At 44.1% G+C, this 19,550-nt stretch overlaps 1 protein-coding gene across 1 annotated transcript in view; it reads right to left on the reverse strand.

The window, feature by feature from the left end:
- Positions 1-1,223: 1,223 nt before the first annotated feature.
- pigk (phosphatidylinositol glycan anchor biosynthesis, class K) overlaps positions 1,224-19,550 on the reverse strand; it is a 117,929-nt gene continuing 99,602 nt past the window's right edge. The window contains exon 11 of the mRNA XM_043698684.1: positions 1,224-2,121. Within this exon, the coding sequence (XP_043554619.1) occupies positions 2,005-2,121 (117 nt within the window). The 3' untranslated portion in view covers positions 1,224-2,004. The remainder of the gene's footprint in view (positions 2,122-19,550) is intronic.

A 19,550-nucleotide genomic window follows, 5' to 3' on the forward strand; every position in this document is an offset into this window, starting at 1 on the left:
TTTTATTTTGAAGAAACGTGGCAAGTTGTTGTGATCTGGGAAGCACTGCTCAGAACCAGACTGAATCACAATGTTCAGAGGGGACTTAGATATGTGAAAGAATATTCTCCGCAACTACCTGGTGCTTCCAAATAAAACTGTTGAACTATAACCTGGTGTTGTGTGATTTTTCACTTTGTACACCCCAGTCCAACACCATCATCTCCAAATCAAGACTTAGATAAATATAAAGTGAAAATATACAGGGCTATGGGGAAAGTAGGGACTGACTGAACAATGTTTTCAAAGCACTAGTATTTACACACAGGGCTGAATGGCCTCCTTCTGTCTGCATGACACTACTATTCCAAAAAAAAGTACTGTTAATTTGACTTAAACAAATTTACAGAGCCAAGAAAGCCATATAATGCCTTACCATGTCAAAAAATATTAATTACTTTCAAAGTGCAGCAACTGCTGTTATGCATGTAAATGCAACAGACCTATGGGTGCAAAAGTCACAGGAACAGAAAGATAGATATATAAATGGTCTCCTCCCCCTACATTATCCCAGTCCCAAGCCTCCAACTCGGCCCCGCCTTCCAGACCCGTCCATCACTGCCCCCTCTGACCTATCACCTTCTCCCTCACCTTCATCCAACTATCACTTTCCCAGCTACCTCCCCCCCAACCCTCACCGCCCACCCCCCCAGTTATCTCTCAGGCCCAAACCACAAGCCTCATTCCTGATGAAGGGCTTATGCCTGAAACGTCGGTACTCCTGCTCCTCGGATGCTGCCTGACCTGCTGTGCTTTTCCAGCACCGCACTCTCGACCATATAAATGGTCTGTCAAAGTTATTGCTCAAGGGATGAATAGTGACCAGAATACTCAAAAGAATGGCCCTTCTGGTCAGAATAGTGCCAGGGAATCTTTACCTTGTGTCTGAGAGGGCAGACGGGGCCTCAACGTGCAGTCTCTTCTGAAAGACAGCTGCTCTGGCAATGTTGCACTCCCTCAGAATCCATGCTTTGGTGGCTCGGAGCCAAGGGAGCACAAGAAAAACTGCTGCTGGTGACATGATTGTGTAGGAACAAGTAAAGGGCTTATGCCCGAAACGTCGAATCTCCTGTTCCCTGGATGCTGCCTGACCTGCTGCGCTTTTCCAGCAACACATTTTCAGCTAGGAACAAGTCTAATTCACCTTCCAAAGCAACATCAAAAAAGTCACACAGACTCCTTTCAGCAGTCATTTGATTCTTTATCGTGGCTTTTTTTTAAAAAACCTAATGCCAGAGGTAGAAACAGTTGAATTAAACTTCACAGGTAACATTGCCACATCATTTATCAGGCATTACAGAGTTTAGTTTATTATCATAACCAATTATGGATGGCAGTTACTTGGAAATCTCTTCCACAAATGGCAATAGACGCAGGATACGTTGTTGATTTTACATCTGATATAGATAATTTATTTTAAGCAAAGGATTTGGACCCAACAACGGATATATGCAGCTAGACCACAGATCAGCCATGACTTCACTGAATGGAGGAAGGATCTTGAGGGGCTGAATGGCCTACTCCTGTTTCTATGTAACCAAAGCATTTATTTTCTGGCTACTGTCATGGAACAGGTGTAGTCTCCATGCAATGCCCTATTTTGCATCAATGTTGGGAGGTCATGGTGTAAATGGAGCATGAATCCGTTGTCACGGTGTGACTTATTGCAAATGGAGCAGGACTCTCTCTGTTTTTGGGAGAGTCAGGTTTTCCTCTGCACCACCTTGCTGTCAGGGGTGCTTACACAACAACCCATTTACACATATCGCACACTCAAACTCACCCCTTCGCCCGATAGGCTACCCTCAAACCACATCCCAAAACAGAAATTAAAAAACCCACGAAAATCAAGTAAGAATAATTTACAGCACAGTGCATCAAACCAACAGGCTGCGGTATTTGATCTTTTTTTGAAGGGGGGTTGGAGCCAAGGAAACCCTCTCATTGCCAGCTCTGTACGGTCTCTCAGAATATGTGCTTGAGGTGCTTCAGTCCGTAGCTTTTGAAGAAGACGAGCAGGATCAGTGTCCAGAGGCCCAGGATAAAGCCGTCAGGCGGATGCCAGTCTGTTTGCTTTGGTTTCTGTAAAACAATTCAACAGAATTCAACCAGCCCAGTCTTTTAAAAACACGTGTGCGAAGTATTTGGAGCTTTTCTGTATGGACTTTTAACACCAGGCTTTTTTTAAAAGGGGAAACTGACAGGAGGGAGACAGGAAACGCTGGGTTATTTGCTCTAAGTTTGGTTCAGGTTAGAAGTGGGAGGTGGGTTAGCTCAGTTGGTTTGCAATACAGAGCAATGCTAACAGTGTGGGTTCAAACTTCCTGCACCAGCTGAGATTACCATGATGGGCTCTCCTTCTCAATCTCTCCCCTCGCCTGAGGCATGCTGACCCTCAGATTAAACCACCATCAGTCGTTTCTCTCGCATAAAACTACAGCCCTGTGACCCTCTGGGAATATGGTGAATTTACCAAACATTTATAGACGACAAGGGTTAGAGCACAGAGATGGTAAGCTCGACTGAAATCCTACCTGGGCAGATGGTGAAGTTTAAATTCAATAAAATGTGGAGTGATGGCCTGGCTCACTAATGCCTTTCAGGGAAGGAAATCTCTGACTGCAGACCCACAGCAGTGTGGTTGACTCTTAACTGCCCTGAGGGCAATTAGAGATGGACAATAAATATTGACCTGGCCAATGATGGCCCATTCCACGCATGAACTTTTTAAAAATAAATCAGAGAATCCAAATTTACAAACGAATCATGGTTCTTGCTTTGGACTGTTGGAAAGAACTAGCCACCATTGCCAGACTTGAACAGAAATAAAACCAAAGTTTAGAGAGACAGTGGTTTGAATGGACAACGTAAATTCTGTCACATACACCAAAGGCTGGAATGCAGCAGCAGTATACAGGCAGCCATGAGTTTAAAGTGTGGTGGAGGAGATGGAGTAGGTGCCATCAATAATGTAATCCCTCGATCCCGGAGAGGAAAGCAGTGAGCATCTCTGTTGCTCAGTTGTCACCTCCTTCAGACCCCCATTGTTTCCCTCTTGTGCAGCATCAATTTTAATCACACTTCCATTCCAGTTTAGAGTTGAACAGTGTGGTGCTGGAAAAGCACCGCCGGTCAGGCAGTATTCGAGGAGCAGGAGAGTCGACGTTTTGAGCATAAGCTCTTCATCAGGAATGATGATTCATCATACCCTCATGCCTGATGAAGAAGTTATGCTTGAAACGTCGACTCTCCTGCTCCTCGGATGCTGCCTGACCGGCTGTGCTTTTCCAGCAGCACAACTTTCCACTCTGATTTCCAGCATCTGCAGTGCTCACTTTCTCCTAGTTGTATAACCTTTCTGTTAAGCCTCTTCCAAGGAGGCCTACCTTGAAGACTTTATCCTCCTCCCTCTACAAGGATCGCAGTGAGCCTCTCTCTCTCTCTCTCTCACTGCACTCCCCCAGGTTGTCTCCTCTGACCTCATTCTTGATGAAGAGCTTATGCTCGAAACATCGATTCTCCTGCTCCTCAGATGCTGCCTGACCTGCTGTGCTTTTCCAGCACCACACTTTTCAACTCTGATCTCCAGCTCTCACTTTCTGCCATTCCAGTTTAGGCCCTATTATTTAAAATGCCTCCTCTGAGCCCCTCTATTTTAACTCAGCTCCTTCTTTGGTTAAGCCTGCAGCCACCTGCTCTGTTATCTAAAGTGTTCAGTTATAAAGCAAAAGCACTCTGAAGGCTTCAGCAGATTAAATGCAGTATTTAAATGCATGTTGTTGTTGTCATGCCTCTGTTGAAGGTTGTGGGTATAACTCTCCAGTCTTATTGGCACTGAAACCAATTACTGCATTTGCATGCAAGACAGGCTCTTGTCTTTAAAGAGTTAAAACGTTAAATTTTTAAAAAAAGCAGAGTTCAGGCAGTAAAAATAAAGATGAGATGAAATTGTTTTATGCATGCAGTGTTGTGTTAGTTCAGCCACTGGATCCTGCAAATCCGTGTTTGCCATTTAATCAGATAGCATCGAACTCGTCAGAGTTCAATCTCAGCCAGTCTGTAGCCGGTTACAACACGCAATTTGACCACATTCGACGTGAGATTGCTCTTTAAAATACCCTATGTGCTCGATGAGGTGCGCAGATTTTTTTTGCCAAACGCTTTTTAAATCCTGTTGTGGGATTAAATTGAACTTCAGCTCCAATTATGCGGCAGCAGCCACCTGCTTTCATTGCAACACTTCACACTTCAAATACTTTGGAAAATGGTGCATATACATGGAGGGAAAGAGAGAAATTGGAAGTCACAGCCTATTAACATTCTGTTGGGATAGCCGGTCTCAAACAGTAATCTATATTATGCGGCTGCTGCATTTAAAATCTTCCAATTAACATGCAAGTCCATTGTAGAGGTTGCTTTGCACTTTTCATCATCCACTTTGTCCCATCAATCATTCTATTTATTAGCATCAGATGTGTGCTCCTCTATAAGTGGCACCTGACCTCACTGACAAATTGCCTCTGCCCTTGGCCATTTTGCTGTTAAGCATCTTCACACAGTGCGGCCTAAACAATCTAATCGATGACCTTTTATCCATCCCAGTCTTTTAGCCGCTTGCCTGGCAGAATTCAAATATTTTTGTCTCGATTCAGCGGGCGCACATTAATGAGTTTGGTCACTTCAGGCGTCAGGGCTGAGGTGATGTTGGTTCTTGATTAAAGATAGAGGAACTTGGGTGTAAACAACACTTTCTCAGGCTGCAGGCTGCCCCACAGTATGTCCCAGCCAAGTGAACAATAGCATCTGACAGACACTACCTCAGATGGCGTAGCACTCCCTCAGAACTGCATTGAAATATCCACCCAGGTTTTTCTTTGCTCAAGGCTCTGGAGAGGGACATAAACACCCAACTTCGGACTCAGAGAGCTAACCGCTGAGCCCCGGATGATAGAATTGGGCAATTGGAGTCAAAGGGCTGCAGAACAGATAAGGGTTTGATAATCTGCAATGAGAGGCTTTGGGGAGACTGCAATCCAGGATACTGGCACCAGAATTCTGGGTGGACTTAAGTTTACAAATGACAGTGGATGAGAGGAGCACGAGAGTCAATGTTTCGAGCATTTTCTGATGAAGAGCTTATGCTCGAAACGTCGACTCTCCTGCTCCTTAGATGCTTTCCAGCACCAGACATTTTCACTCTGGGCTTGTCTAAACTAGCTGAGTTTGGAAATTGTTTTTCAGAGACCTTTAATGGTGTGCACCATGTCTAAAACCATGGAAACTAAGTATGCAAATTGATAATACCACACAAGAGAGCATTTATGGGACAACCAAGGGGGTAGCAGATTTAAAACAGAGATGAGCAGGAATTACTAATCTCAAACGGTCGGGAATCTGTGGAATTGAATGTGCTGGATGCCAGGACATTAAGTGAATTTAAGGAGGAGATAGACAGTTTAATGAGTAACATATTGAAGCATTATGGACAGTCGACAGGAAAGTGGAGTCGAGGCAGAGATGTGATCAGCCATGATCGTACTGAATGGCAGAGCAGGCTTGAAGGGCTGAATGGCCTCCTCCTTTGCCTCGTTCCTATGATGTGACAGGGGTCTGCATGAGGCCTGAGAGTTGCATGTGCAGTGAGGTGGGGGAAGGGGGAAGGACAAAGCACCTCCAAAACCAACAGCACTAAGCTATTACCTTCCAAGGAACTGGAAAACTGCATCCTTGAGGAGCTGGAAAAGGATTTTTTTTGTTGTTTTTATTTCCCACAAGGCAGAGAGGAGATCCAGACGTTCAAGCCACTCAACCGAGGAGAGGACTGCCGGTACAGGGGGTGGGAAATCAGAGGGTGATAAATGCAGAATGTAATTATCGAGGAGTGGATAGCTGGTAATGACAAGGAGCAGAAATGGAAACCTTGGGAGACTGTTGAGTTAACACAGAGAGTCAGCAAATGAAAAATCACCCACCACACACAGACTGTCAACTGAGATGCAACTGAACAGCAACTCGCATAGTTTCAGGTTGAGATATGGGACTGTGTCTGATTGTGAAAGACATCAGAACCAGACATATATGGACACCTCACCAACCCAGAATGTATCTGCTTCACTAACAAGTGTCCATCTTTACCAACAAGACCCAAGCCTAATTAAGCGTCAGCCGTGGCTCAAAGGGCGTCACTCTTGCCTCTGAGTCACGAGACTGTTGGTTCAAGTTCCTCTTTAGACACAAACACCGACTCTGACAGTATCAACAGGAAGGAGTGCTGCACTGGCAGAGGTGCCGTGTTTCTAATGAGCCATTAAATCGAAGCCCTCCGTGCCCTCAAAGATGGAAGAAATGCAGGGAGACAGCAATAACCTTCCCCCACCTTCACAACTATTTCTCAATAACTCTGTAACACCAATTACTACTTACATTTATCCAGCCTCTTTTGTGAGACTGGGACAATGAAGTTCTTTCTTTCGGATTACAATCTTTGTCGAGAATCTTTGGCCAGAAGCCATAATCCTATTCTGAAATCTACCTAATTCTGCTTAGAGGGCTGAGCTTTAATCACCTTTGGGAGAATATCACCAATGACTATTCTCTCAAATTGTGTGGGCTGACAATTTCTCCCAGCACGTCCCACACACTGCACAGGCAGTAACAGTAAAGTGTCTGATTTGTTTGCTCAGCAGGTTTTCATTCTTATCGCTTCCAAGAAATAAATCAAAAATGGCTCAGAGACAGCAGGAAGCTAGCCCAGCTTTCCAATCAATTGTCTTCATCAGATATATCCAGGAATTAACACGATACAAAAGTGGCTATTATACAAAGTCTCAATCATCGGGGTATGTTTGCTTTTCAATAACTTACAGAGCAAAGGTCAGTTATTTCCTCGCTGAATGAGACAAAGAGCCAAGAACCACTTCAAAGGACAGAGCCGGGACAGCCGTATTGCTGCGAGTCTGGAGCCACATCTAGGTCAGACTGGGTATGGATGTCCGATTTCCTTCTCTAAAGGACATTACTGGGCTAATGAATTTTTACAATAATTGACTTGGTTGCCATTAGGGCTAGCTTCAGATTCCAGATTTTTATTTTTAATGAATTCAAATTCTACCATCTGCCATGGCAGGATTTGTCCCCACGTCCAAACAGCACCAAGGTCCCAGATACGATTCCAGCCTCAGGTGACTGTCTGTGTGGAGCTTGCACATTCTCCCCGTGTCTGTGTGGGCTTCTTCCGATGCTCTGGTTTTCTCCCACAGTCCAAAAATGTGCAGGTCAGGTGAATTGGCCATGCTAAATTGTCCACAGTGTTAGGTGCATTAGTTAGAGAGAAATGGGTCTGGGTGGGCTACTCTTCAGAGGGTCAATGCGGACTTGTTGGGGTGAAGGGCCTGTTTCCAAACTGTAGGGAATCTAATCTAATCAAACATTAGACCATAAGACATAGGAAGCAAGGCCATTCGGCCCATCGAGTCTACTTGGCCAATTAATCATGGCTGATGGGTGTTTCAACTCCACTTACCCGCACTTGCCCCGTATACCTTAATCCCTAGGGAGATCAAGAATTTATCAATCTCTGCCTTGAAGACACCCAATGTCCCGGCCTCCACTGTGCTCCGTGGCAATGAATTCCACAGGCCCACCACTCTCAGGCTGAAGAAATGCCTCCTCATTTCCATTCTAAATTGACCCCTTCTAATTTTAAGGCTATGCCCATGGGTCCTAGTCTCCCCGCCTAACAGAAACAACTTCCCAGCGTCCATCCTTTCATTTAGACCTCCCCTCAACCTTCTAGCATGAGGTTCTGGAGTGGTAGTCCAGTGACATTATCAGCACAGCACAACCTGCTGCTTTTTTCATTCACTGGTTGGGCCAGCATTAATTACCCTTCAAAGTGGTGGTGAGCTGCCTCTTGAACTGCTGCTGTCCACACGCTGTAGGTTGAAACACAATGCCATTAGGGAGGATTTTGACCCAGCGGCACTGAAGGAACAGTGATATGTTTCCAAGTCAGGATGGTGGGGAACTTGAAGGTGGTGGTGTTCCCATATATTTTCTGCCCTTGTCCTGCTAGATAGAAGTAATTATGGGTTTGGAAGGTGACTTTATGAGGATCTTTAGTGAATTTCTGTAGTGCAACTTGTAGATGGTACACACTGTTGCTACCGAGCGTCGGTGGTGGAGGGAGTGGAGGCTTGTGGATGCGGTGCCAATCAAGAGAGCTGCTTTGTCCTGGATCGTGTCAAGCTTCTTGAGTGTTGTTGGGGTTGCACTCATCCAGGCATCACACTCCAGACTTGTACCTTGTGGATGATGGATAGGCTTTGGGGGGGTCAGGAGGGAAGCTACTTGCTATAGGACTCCTAACTTCTGACCTGCTTTTGTAGCTGCTGTGTTTATGTGGTGCATCCAGTTAAGTTTCTAGTCAATGGTAATCCTCAGGATGTTGATAGTGGGACGTTCAGTGCTGGTAACACCATTGATTGCCATGGGGTGGTGGTTAAGATTTTTTTAAAAATGAAAATGGTCATTGCTATACCTTAACATAGCCTCCGAACTCCTTCACTTTGGAAGTGTCCTGCATTAGGTCAGTGCTGTGGAAAACTCTATTGCATGGATATGATACAATGAAATAATTGCTGCTCTTGGGCTCCATTTTCTCTCTAATTACATGTTCTCTCATTGAACCTAGTTTTCGAGTTTCGTTGCTGCCCAACAATAATGGCTTGTTCATCCTCTTTCTTTTGGTAGAGTGATATTCTCAAGATAACTGACGTGATATTAAAATCGCAATTCGTCTTCAGGCTCCACACTCCTAGATTCCTTCCATTTGGAACCAGCTAATCCTTTTCTGCACACCCACACCATTCCTTCATTCACAGGATTTCAGGAATGGGGAACAAGAGGACATTCAGCCCCTTCTGGCCTGCTACACCATTGTATTGATCACAGTGGATTCATTTACCTCCCTCTGTTCTAAAGCCTTGACAGCCTAATCTCACCAAACACTAGGCCCTGAAAGTTTCTGTGGGCTCAGTCTTTGGGACCAGAAGGGTACAGATTTCCACACATGGCAAGAAAACGACCTTCCTTAAATTTAAGATAGTGCCTTCTCGTTCAGGATTTCATTGTTAGGATTCCCATTATCTGCCTGAGGAATAGTTCACTAAGACCTTTCAGGGCTATAGTCTTTAACATGTCCACACTGAGCAACCTAACATTGCTGTGGGTTTGAAGGCTCTTCTGAAATGGCCAGCGAGACAGCATTGTTCAGAAGGCAGCCCAACGTCACCTGCTAAAAGGCAATTCGGAATCTGGAATAAATGATAGCTGGACCAGTGACACTCTCAAAACCTGATTAAATGGAACAAAAAAAGTGGCAATCAAACCCTATCATCATCATAAACTTTACCTCAAGGAGATCAACCCTCTCAACCTAAAGGAACACAAATCAATTTACTGTATCACCTCATAATTTAACCCTTTAGACCCTCGATAACTTTGCTGCATCTGTACTGTACCACTTTAATAGCCAGTACATTCTTCCTGAGGTTCACTATTCAGAACTGATGGTAATACTCCAAGTGGAGTTTGAGATAAACCACTGCCTCCTCGCATTTGTTTTCTATATCTCTTGAGATAAAAGCCAACATTCCATTTGCCTGCATGGTTACATTCTGCATTTTTGTACGAGTTTTTCTGATTTATAGAAACGGAAATCTAAATCCCTTTGTTCGTCCACAGCTCCTAGTCTCTAACCATGAAGACAATATTCCAATCTGTCTTCATTCGACTGAAACTGGATGACTTCACATTGTCTGCTGTCAACTCAGAACCCGGCAACATCCTGCTCATGTCAACACAACTTTCTGTGATCTGCAAATGTGAATACACAACACATTATTTTACATTCAAGTCATGAACAAACAAGGTGAAAAGTTGTTACCCTGGTCAGATGTCACATGGATCCAAACCAGATAGTGAAACATGAAACTATACACAGGTTCTTTTCCTGATTGGATTATTCACAGAATACAGTATTACACCTCTCTACCTGCAACCAACCAATGGTCAACTGCCCAAGCTGTTTCTCCTTACAGGTACTTTTAAGTAATCTGTTCATGGATTTTGTGAGACACCTCTGAAGCAGGTGGGACTCAAACCCAGGCTTCCTGGCTCAGAGGTACGAACACTACCATGGCACCACAAGCACCTACCGTCTCTCCATATCTTTTATGCAAATTAAGAAATTAAGGAGTGGCAGTCCCTTGAACAGGAAGCACTCCTATATGCTGTTTTTTTTAAACTGATGAGCAACAAATGACCTAAGAGACAGGGGTTCAAGTCCCACCTGTTCCAGAGGTTTATAATGATATTTCTGAACAGGTTGATTAGAAAATAGTTTTTGAACAGTTCCTTGGAGCTCAGAATCAATACATAAAAACTTACAAGGAAATTTAATCACTGAGTCATAGAGTCAAACAGCACAGAAACAGACCCTTCGATCCAACCAGTCCATGCTGAACATATTCCCAAACTAAACTAGACCCACCTGCCTGCTCTTGGCCCATATACCTCCAAACCTTTCCTGTCCATGTACTTATCCAAATGTCTTTTAAACATTGTTAATTGTACCCACATCCACCATTTCCTTAGGAAGTTCATCCCACATGGGAACCACCTTGTGTAAAATAAATTGTCCCCTCGTGTCTTTTCTAAATCTTTCTTACCTTAAAAATGTGCCCTCCAGTCTTGAAATTCCTCAGCATAGGGAAAAGACAAGTACTATTAACTCTATCTGTACACCTCATTATTTTATAAACTTCTATAAGCCAGCCTCTCAACCTCCTACGCTCCAGTGAAAAAGGTCGCAGCCTATCCAGCTAAGTCAAACCTTGTGTAACTGGCAACCTCTTCTGAGCCCTCTCTTGCTTAATAATATCCTTCCTATAACTGGGCAACCAGGATTGGACACAAATTTGCAGAAGAGGCCTCACCAATGTCCTGTACAATCTCAACCTGACTTCCGAACTCTTATATTAAGTAACGCTCCCAGGATCGGTACACTCAAACCCCTGTGGTTCCCACCAGTCAATGAAGCCCGAAAGCATACTGCTGGGCCCTGCGCATACCTTCTCCAGAGATTCCTGGTCACGGACTGAACCAGGGGTGAGGGGCAAGCAGCTGGGTCAAAAGACTGCCTCAGCTGCACTCCCCTTTTCATACTCTTTCCAGAAAAAAAGACATCAAAACAAAATGCACCGTCGACAACTCCAGAAAGGTGAACAATAGCAAAAAATCAAATTGTAAAAGGAAAATTAGCACATTTAAATGAAATGATGGCCTTGCATTTCTCAGGGGAGGGAACGAGAGAGGATGATGCATTCTAATCTCTGGCCAATGGGCACTTGTCGTCTCTCTTAAGGACCACTGCACGTGGATACAAATACAGATGAGGGAGAGGAATTGGGTAGAACAATCGCATAGCCAATTGCAGGCGTTGTGTTTTTAAGAGATAGTTTAATAAACCTGCTCAGTAATGTTATTACACCCCTCTGGAACACGTGGGACTTGAACCCATGTCTCCTGGTCGGACTCTACTACTGTGCCACAAGAAGTCAACCAAAAGTCACCATCTGTTTTATTTTTACCTTAACAATATAATTAATGTAACATTAACAGAGCTATAGTAAAACAAAGAACTAATGGATGTTAGAAATCTGAAACAAAAATAGAAATTGCTAAATAAACACCCCATGGAACACATTTTGTCACATTTTCCCAAGGGTAGGAACTCCACGACTAATTGCCAATGTATATCACCCATCTCTTCATTTCTGGGCACGCTTACCTTTTGGTGCAGAACTTTACTAGTTGCTTTTTGGAAGTCCAAAACAGACAACCCAGAGATCTCATTACCTACCATGCTCGGGACCCAGATACTTCTAGCTGATCTCACAAGCCTCATACACAATCAGACGGTGAGTGAACTCCCATTTTCGTGGTACAACCTAATTCCCTCAGGAAAGCCCTGATAATTATCTCTCTCACACACACAAAAGTTAGTGCTATTTTAATGTGGGAGGCAAACAAAAACTGTCCACATTCTGGGTGTCAAAGTAAGACAGCGGTTTCCATGTGGACATGGATCTAGCAGGGAAAGGGCTATTTACTGCTGGTGATAGCGTTTGTCAATCACAGGATTTCTCTCCAACTAAATATTGTGAAGATGAAAGCCATTGTCCATGACTCATCATAAATGCTATTCCCTTGCCATTGACTCCAGGTCACTCCTGAGGCTGACAGAGATCATTAACAACACTGAGGTCTTAATGGACCCAAATCTGAGCTTCCAACACCTTAGCCATCCCATCTACAAGACCATTTATGTCCACCTCATAACATCTCGGCCCTTTACTCAGCTCATCATCTATTAAAGTATTTATGGTTTTGCCAGCCCAGGATTGGACTCCTGTGCACTACCCTCCTGACCAGCATCCCAACCTTCACTCCATTTTAATCCTGAGATCACTGCCTTTACTCTCAATCCCTCATGCATCACTTCTTGCTTGCTGACCCACATGTGCACCTTGCCTGACAACACAAAGCATTTTAACATTCCCATCCTTGTCTTCATGTTCCCCCATGGGCCTCACCCCTCCCTAACTCTGCAGTCTCTTGTAGTCCCAGAGCTTCAGAGGTATCTGAGCCGCTCCCATTCTGGCCCTTTGCATGGCTCCAATTCCCACCAATATACAGCTGTGCCTTCAGCTACCTTGGCTCTGAAATTCTAATGAACCGTTATCTGTACCATGTACAGTCACAGAGTCATAGAGATGTACAGCACGGAAACAGACCCTTTGTTCCAACCCGTCCATGCCAACCAGATATCCCAACCCAATCTCATCCCACCTGCCAGCACTTGGCCCATATCCCTCCAAACCCTTCCTATTTATATACCCATCCAGATGCCTTTTAAATGGGAAGCACGGTGGCACAGTGGTTAGCGCTTCTGCCTCACAGCGCCAGAGACCCGTGTTCAAGTCCTGCCTCAGGCGACTGTCTGTGTGGAGTTTGCACATTCTCCCTGTGTCTGTGTGGGTTTCCTCAGGGTGCTCCGGTTACTCCCCACAATCCAAAAATGTGCAGGTTAGGTGAACTGGCCATGGCAAATTGCCCGTAGTGTTAGGTGAAGGGGGAAATGTAGGGGAAAGGGTCTGGGTGGGTTGCTCTTTGGAGGGTCAGTGTGGACGTGTTGGGCCAAGGGCCTGTTTCCACACTGTAAGTAATCTAATATAATCGAAAAGAAAAATGTACCAGCCTCCACCAGTTCCTCTGGCAGTTCATTCTGTACATGTACCATCCTCTGTATGAAAAAGTTGCCCATTAGGTCTCTTTTATATCTCTTCCCTCTCACCCGAAACCTATGATAGTGTGCTTTTTATGAGAGCTTTCCCCATATTACTGCATTGACTAGTTGCAAAAATACTTCGATGGCTGAAAAGCTCTTTTTGATATGCTGAGGCTGTGAGAGGTACTATGCAAATACAAGTCCTTCTGTTAATGGAGATTTCGATAGTACGAGACAGTCAAGAATGAAAAGAATAGGATTAGAGCAGACAGCTGGGTGAGAGAGTTCTCACCAAACCTCAGCTTCAAACTTAATATGTTCTGCCTTTTCTCTGCTTTCATTTTTTTCTACAATAAGAATAGAACTCAAAAGCAGAGAGATTATGTTAAAATGTGTTAGACCACACAGAGCGGTGTGAGAGTGCTGCGCACAGTTGTGGTCTTCACATTACAAAATGTATGTTAAAACCACGTGGAAAGGACAAAGAGGACTTCAAGAATGATAGCAGAGCCAACAGGGTATACACCTATCTGAACAGGCTGTCGCCTTTTTGTCCAGAAAAGGGAAGACTGACCCAATAAATGCCTAAGTTCATGCTCGCTGGTGACAGCACAATATTCGGCACCATTCACAATTCCTCAGATTCTCAATCAGGCCGTGTCTATATCCAGCAAGACCTGAACAACCTTTGCAATTCAGCTGACAGGTGGCAATTAACAGTCATGCCACTTAAGATCCAGACAATGGTCATCTCCACCGAGAAAGAATCTAACCTACACCCCTTCACGATTAATTGGATTATCATTACTGAATAACCCATTATCAATATCCTGATTCAGAAACTGAGCTGCAACAGTTTTCTAAATACAGGGGCGACAAGACCATTTCAGAAGCTAGTAATTCTGCAATAAGTAATTTACCTCTTGACTCTCCAAACCTATCCATCACCTTCAGGGTACAGGTCAGGAGTGTACTAATATGCACTCAGGTACAAGTCAGAAAGACACTGTAACACCATCTTCAAGGGTAATTGGGGACAGACAATAATAGTTGGTGTTGCCAGCAATGCCTACATCCCATGACAGAATAAACGAAAAATAATAAAGGGGTTTAATAAGGGGTAGACATCGAGACAATACTTTCACATTATCATGAGGAAACCCAATAAGAAATTCAGAAAACCCCCGTTTTCTACAGAGTAGATCGAATGCGGAAGCTAATACCACAAGGTGCAGCTCAGGCAAATAGTGTAATGTAGCGGGGAATCAAGATATATGCAAAATTGTTCAACATTTCACAGGGTAGGTATGGAGATGTTGTTACCCCTTCGAAAAGAGGCCAGGATCAAAGGGTGTAATCTCAGAATAAAGGATTTAAGACAGAGATGAGGAGGAATTTCTCAGAGTGGTGAATCTGTGGCATTCTTCACTGCTGTTGAGCCAAGTTGTTAAGTATATTAAAGGCTGAGATAGACATTTTTAATCAGTAGGAGAAAGTGAGGACTGCAGATGCTGGAGATCAGAGCAGAAAAATGTGTTGCTGGAAAAGCGCAGCAGGTCAGGCAGCATCCAAGAAGCAGGAGAATCAACGTTTTGGGCATAAGGGCTGAAGAAGGGCTTAGGCCCGAAACGTCAATTCTCCTGCTCCTTGAATGCTGCCTGACCTGCTGCGCTTTTCCAGCAACACATTTTTCAGCTTCATTTTTAATTAGTAACGAGGGTGATAGGAAAAAGGCAGGAAAGTGGTGTCGAGTATTATCTGATCAGTGATGATCCCAGTGAATGATGCAGCAGACTTGATGGGATGAACGGCTTACCTCTGATCCCATGTCTTATGGTCTATAAATATGAGAAAGAGAAGAACAGGCGATGCCAGTGGGGTTTGATGAAATGATGTGGGTAGAGGTTCACGGTGACCATAAACTAGTAGAGATCAGTTGGGCCGAACAGCCTAAGGTTTCTGCACAGTAACTCTCAGTAGCTGTGCTTTCACAAGCAGCATCTTTAATGGTACGGAGTGATAAGTTCGCAAGAGAAAACACATGGGATTATCTCCCCTGCATAAATAACATTTGCTGCCAAGCCAATCTTCATAGTCATCACACTGAAGATTGGAAGCAGTCTGGTCTGTCCTCACAGTGGCAGACAGCACTGTCATGAAGCTGTCTTATAGGTCCCAGTGCTACTTTAAATATCCCCTGGCTGCGATGACAGTGAAAGGTGCAGTTAATCATCCCGCCATATTATGCATTCTACTCCCCGACAGAAATCCTCCAACACAAAATTGAGCAGAATCCCTGTTGGCACCAAATGGAGTATCACATCATTCTTTAAACCAAGCAATCTCAACCAAATTGTGTGTCCTACTGTCTCCTAACTAACTGATTTTTTTTAAAAAAAGGCACAGTTAGATGCAAATCAGGTTTTTGCATCAGCAGCACATTTCTCTTATTCTCTCTCATCTATACCCTCATTGCTTTTTAAGATTGCAAAAAAAACCCCCCCCGAGGCCTTTATCCTGAAGCAGATTAGTGATGAGGACGACTCCTGTAAATCTCAAAGGACAGTAATAGTGGCAAGCTGGGCGATACAGATTGTCATCACTGCTTTATACATACATACAATCACTTCATAATCGCAAAGATGGTATTTCTGGTACTTTCAGGACTGGGGGATTTTTAAAAAGCACAGCTCAAAGGGAATCCAGGATCAATTCCTTTATGTAAAGGGCTGGGAGGAGGGGGACTAACTAAAGAAAAAGGGGAGAGTGAAAGATCGGGAGAGTAGCAGGAAAAGTAAGGATGAGAACAACCAGATTAGTCTGATGGGTGTGAACAGCCCAAGAGGTCACGGTGTCTTGGTTCCATTGAAACTAACATTGCTGAGTGCAATACCTAACCCTCTAGCAGAACAATGGGGCTGTCAGTCAACAAATCCAATAGCCCTGCCAACAACCTTAGCTTTAATGAAGGAGGGTAGTTGTAATGTGCATTTGGCATAATACATTTCCTCACTGCAGTCGGAGTGCTAACATTAGTATCCCCGAGACACCTGACTTGCTTTGATTTTTGGATCTTTCCATGTGCAAATTGTTGCCGCCTTTCGACATTAACCCAGCGATTATGTTTCAAAAGTGTTTATTGGCTGCAAGGTGCATTGGGGTGCCCTAAGATCTTGAGAAGTACTATACAAATGCAAAATCCAGTTTTTATTCCGGGACGAAGGGATACGAGGTAGGAACCAGCTTGGCTGATTAGATTTCCATCTCTCTTCACTTCCAAGAATGCAATCCTAATATTAAAAATGATCAAACCCAAATGAATAAGAATCCAGCTGTGATATCCCTCATTAGTTACTCTTCCACCTCTGCCCTCAGTTTTTCTGTCTATTAATCTGGTTATCTGGCTCCGCATCACACAGCGCCGGAGAAAAGTGTGGGAGGGTTCAGTGTCGAATAAACATTCAGGTGCCCTTGTGAATGCTGCAGATTGGGCGAGTGACCTTGCACTGAGATGAGCAATAACGAGTATGGGAATAAGGGAAAAAGAAAACCTTTTATCATCCATCCTGCCCTTCCTGAGGCAACAATCACCCATCAACATTTCAACAACAAGCCTGCCTGAAAGTTTACAGAACTATGGCAGTGAGCCATCAAATCCCAGCGATTTACACATCTATCTTTTGAAATGTCAAATGGCTTACATTATAGAGGGTCCCAAAACCCTGCCCAGCAACTCCTGAACTCTGCTGGGATTTATGTTATGGACATGCATTTAACTCTGCCTTTGACGGTCAGGTCTACAGACTTATAAATTAAAGAAATGCTATTCTGACACAATTTGTATAATTGCATGTTCCGTATTATTTCTACTTTAATTCACCATGCTTTTTGCCATCTAAATGCATCTTATTAAAATGGTGATGGAATACAACATTCCAGAGATTTCCAAAGTCTGTTCAGTTCCCACCAGAGTGACTCAGGAGGTAGCACTTGGTGTCAAAAGGCTCTGGGTTCCAGGGACTGGGGCAGGGAGCTAAAGCAGACCCCAACAGCAGGGGTCCTCATGGGTTGGGGATTGGGGTTCTGGGCAAGGAACTGCACTGTGTTTATTATTTCTGTCCATGCTCCTACTGTCCTTGCTAGACCAACACTGCAGTGCACCACCAAGGATCTGCTGCCCTATCAGAATGCTGTCTTTTGGAAGAGATAGTAAACCATATTGCCCCATCTTACCATTTAAGTAGATTTGATTTGATTTATTATTGTTACATGTACCAAGATACAGTGATAAGTATTGTTCTGTGTTAACCCCGGAAATCATACCTTACATAAGTATATCAGGGTTATAGTGTTACAATGATAGAGAAGGTGCAGAGAAAGATCAACTTTAATATATGAGAGGTTCGTTCACAGTCTAATAACAGCAAGGAAGAAGCTGTTCCTGAATCTGTTGGTACATGTTTTCAAAGTTTTATATCGTCTACCCTATGGAAGAGAGTATAACAGGGAGTGGGAGAGGCCTTTGATTATGCTGGCTGCTTTCCCGAGGCAGGAGTCAATGGATGGAAGGCTGGTTTGCGTGATGAACTGGGCTGCATTCACAAATCTCTGTAGTTTCTTGTGGTTTTGGGCAGGGCAGTTGTCATAACGAGCTGTGATACATCCAGACAGGATGCTTTCTAAGGTGCATCTCTAAAAATCGTTAAGTGTCAGTGTGGTCATACTGAATTTCCTTAGCCTCCTGAGGAAGTAGAGGCGTTGGTGTGCTTTCTTGACTGTAGTGTCGACATAGATGGACCAGGATAGACTGTTGGTGATATTTATTCCAAGGAACTTGAAGCTCTAAGATTCAACAGAACTATTTCAAAAAAAAAGCAGGTGGGGTGTAATGACAATGTCATGTACTGAGTAACCCAGAACCCCAAGCGAACATTCTGGGGACGTACAGTTGAATTCCACCTTAGCCAATAATGAAGTTTGAATTACAGAAAAATCTGGCCTAATCGTGTGTCTGGTTGAAATCAACTAGGAAAAAGTAAGGACTGCAGATGCTGGAGATCATAGTCGAGAGTGCACTGCTGGAAAAGCACAGCAGGTCAGGCAGCATCTGAGGAGCAGGAGATTGTCCTACTCCTCAGATGCTGCCTGACCTGCTGTGCTTTTCCAGCACCACTCTAACCTAAACTCTGGTTTCCAGCGTCTGCAGTCCTCACTTTTGCAAAGTTTCGGGCTAGAGCCCATCCCCACCTGGTTCCCAATGTCTTTTAGGAAAGGAAACTTCAATCTGTACCTGGTCTGGCCTACATGTGACTTCAGACCCACAGCAATGCTGTTGACTCTTAACTGCCCTCTGGGCAATTAGGAATGAGCAATAAATATTTGCCTAGCTAGCAGAGCCTGCACCCATGAATTCTCTAAAGCACTGCAGTCACCCCCAGAGTGTTACCAACTTTAACTGGACAGATTCCAGGAGGGGATATCACGTGATTGCCCATCTCCGACTAGCCTAATCCACTTTACCACATTGGTCACCTGATGTTAAAAAAAAACAGCATTGGCTGGAAGTCTGAAACAAAGTCAGGAAATGCTGGAGAAACTCTGTCAGCATCAGTGCAGAGAGAAACTGAGTTAACGTTTCAATGTATGACATTTCTCTCCACAGATTCTGCCCAAACTGTGAAGTTTCTTCAGTATTTGGGTTTGGTCCTCTGACATGTGGCATGTAGGCCGTCCCAGGTATGGGAAACAAACAGAGTCCTGGATGCAAGGTTGGAGGGCAATGCAAGGACAACAGAGCTCAGGAATGGCAGGGGGGTGCGGAGTGCATCAGAGAGACCTAACTTGGAGGTGACAACTATTAGGTTCAATGTTTCATCCACACCATTAAGGATATAGAACATAGAACATTACAGCGCAGTACAGGCCCTTCGTCCCTCGATGGTGCGCCGACCTGTCATACCAATCTGAAGCCCATCTTACCTACACTATTCCATGTACGTCCATATGCTTGTCCAATGACGACTTAAATGTACTTAAAGTTGGCAAATCTACTACCGTTGCAGGCAAAGCATTCCATACCCTTACTACTCTCTGAGTAAAGAAACTACCTCTGACATCTGTCCTATAGCTATCACCCCTCAATTTAAAGCTATGCCCCCTC

This window comes from Chiloscyllium plagiosum, chromosome 11, assembly GCF_004010195.1.
Source record: "Chiloscyllium plagiosum isolate BGI_BamShark_2017 chromosome 11, ASM401019v2, whole genome shotgun sequence".
Classification (NCBI taxonomy): domain Eukaryota; kingdom Metazoa; phylum Chordata; class Chondrichthyes; order Orectolobiformes; family Hemiscylliidae; genus Chiloscyllium; species Chiloscyllium plagiosum.